This window comes from Limulus polyphemus, unplaced genomic scaffold (genome assembly GCF_000517525.1).
Source record: "Limulus polyphemus unplaced genomic scaffold, Limulus_polyphemus-2.1.2 Scaffold7074, whole genome shotgun sequence".
Classification (NCBI taxonomy): Eukaryota; Metazoa; Arthropoda; class Merostomata; order Xiphosura; family Limulidae; genus Limulus; species Limulus polyphemus.
Window position 1 is genome coordinate 41,956 of NW_013672684.1, and position 1,948 is coordinate 43,903.

The 1,948-nt window shown below is 37.1% G+C and overlaps 1 protein-coding gene across 1 annotated transcript in view; it reads right to left on the reverse strand.

Moving 5' to 3' along the window:
* LOC111089698 overlaps positions 1-1,449 on the reverse strand; it is a 33,774-nt gene extending 32,325 nt beyond the window's left edge. The window contains exon 1 of the mRNA XM_022402636.1: positions 1,154-1,449. Coding sequence (XP_022258344.1) covers positions 1,154-1,269 — 116 coding nt within the window. The 5' untranslated portion in view covers positions 1,270-1,449. The remainder of the gene's footprint in view (positions 1-1,153) is intronic.
* Positions 1,450-1,948: the final 499 nt, after the last annotated feature.

Consider the following 1,948-nt stretch of genomic DNA (forward strand, 5'->3'; position numbering starts at 1 on the left):
CATCTTAACTTCTTAAAGTGTTAAACGTTTCTCTAATCTATAAACCAACTTCTGTCTAATATTTTAAGCTGTTAAAATCTTAAACTTTTCTAATTGTAGATAGGCTTTTTTTTATTTAGCAACATATTAACTTCCGAGCAGAGCAAGCTATGTACTGTGACGAAAAGGCTCTCATGTTGCACAACATGTTTATTTCATGTTGAAGGCTATAAATTACGATAATCAGACGACTTATGCTCGATAAAACGGTGCATATTTTCATCTATAAGTCGAACACTAACCCCAAGTCTCACCTAAAATCACGTTTACGCGATACATTTCCCATCTACTACGCCAGACTTCGATATAATAACTACTGTTCCATTACGCACAGAAAAGTCTATAATTTTCGGAAGTTAATATGTTGCTAAGTAAAAAAAAGTCTATCTACAAATAGAAAAGTTTAAGATTTTAACAGCTTAAAATATTACACAGAAGTTGGTTTATAGATTAGAGAAACGTTTAACACTTTAAGAAGTTAAGATGTTACACAAAAATCGGTCTGCATTCTTATTAACTAGACGAAACTAGAAGGCATGTGATGAGCAGGCTGATTCACACATTACGCATGTTAAAAAACACCTATCGGTTTGAATACTTCAAAACCAGGTTGTTGTGTTTTGCTTAATTAAATCAGAATATCCACGTGGCATGTTTTGTTTCCTGATTTATTATCTGTTGTCTACTAAGTAAGTTTACCGTAACCTTGATCTCATTCTAATCTTATGAGGTGTGCAAACTTGGCAACCTTTTGGAGAGAGAGAGAGGTAAGACAGCACGTGTTTGCGGCACGCGCCTTGTGCAAGGGGTCTGGGGGGTATGCTCCCCCTGAAAAATCTGAAAAACAATCATAGTGAAGTAATGCCATTTCCTGCATTTTAGACAATATAATAACTGCAAAAAAACGTTTCTCTTCTGTGTACCATTGAAAAAATAATAATAAAAAATAGCTGATATTTTGTGAAACAGTCTGATTACTTTCTACAATTAGGACAAAAATAAAGAAGAAGAAGAAGAAGGACGATAATCAGATTGTAAAGTCTTTTGGTCTGACTTCAACAAAGCATTATGTAGCTAGTCCCCAGGAAAACGAATTAAAAATCTTAGTACATACCTATGTTCTGTAAGAAGCTCTTTTCGAAGACTGCGGCTGGGCCGGATGAACCGGTAGATGGGGCCCCGGGCACGGCGGTTAGTTTGGGGCTTATCCTCTGTGACTGAACTCGACATGGCCGTCGCCCGTTAAAACCGAGGTCAACTGTAACAGATAAAGATCTGACATCCCTTGGAACTGAACCTAATGGTTCCAAGAGAATGACCGAGTGCACCAAATTTCTGTATGAATTTCTTCTCTGTATCTGATTTCTCCACTACACTACAGCTCATACCGACTTGTAGTCAACCTTCATTTTCAACTAGCATCACGCGGCCCGTGTTGAACAGTTCAAAAACCTCTCATTGGTTGTTTAAGCCGTTTACACGGCACCTGACTGGCTGGCTACAGGTGACGTGACACATGTGGTTCACGAACTCGAGCTCCGAGTGAGCGAGAGTTGTAATTGTTATGATGAAAAGAAACAAAAACGACAGTAGAAGCAAATTGAACAGAAAAAAGCTTTTAAGCTGTTTTGGTCTTTTGTACACTTAGCTGTAGATGCTTACAGATAACACAGAAAGTATAGATATAATAAGAATGATATCTTAGTTTTGGTGTACTTGGAGGGTATATTGAAATAGATAGAACTTCAGGTTATACCCACTTCTTTAGATTAGTGATCTTACAGTTACGGTTATGACTCAAAACGACGCACATTTTCTTCACTAAATATGTAGAGGATAATGATAAAAACTTTCTGTGGACTTATCAGTGAACAGTTATAGTGCCACGTGATTATAAAACACATATCTG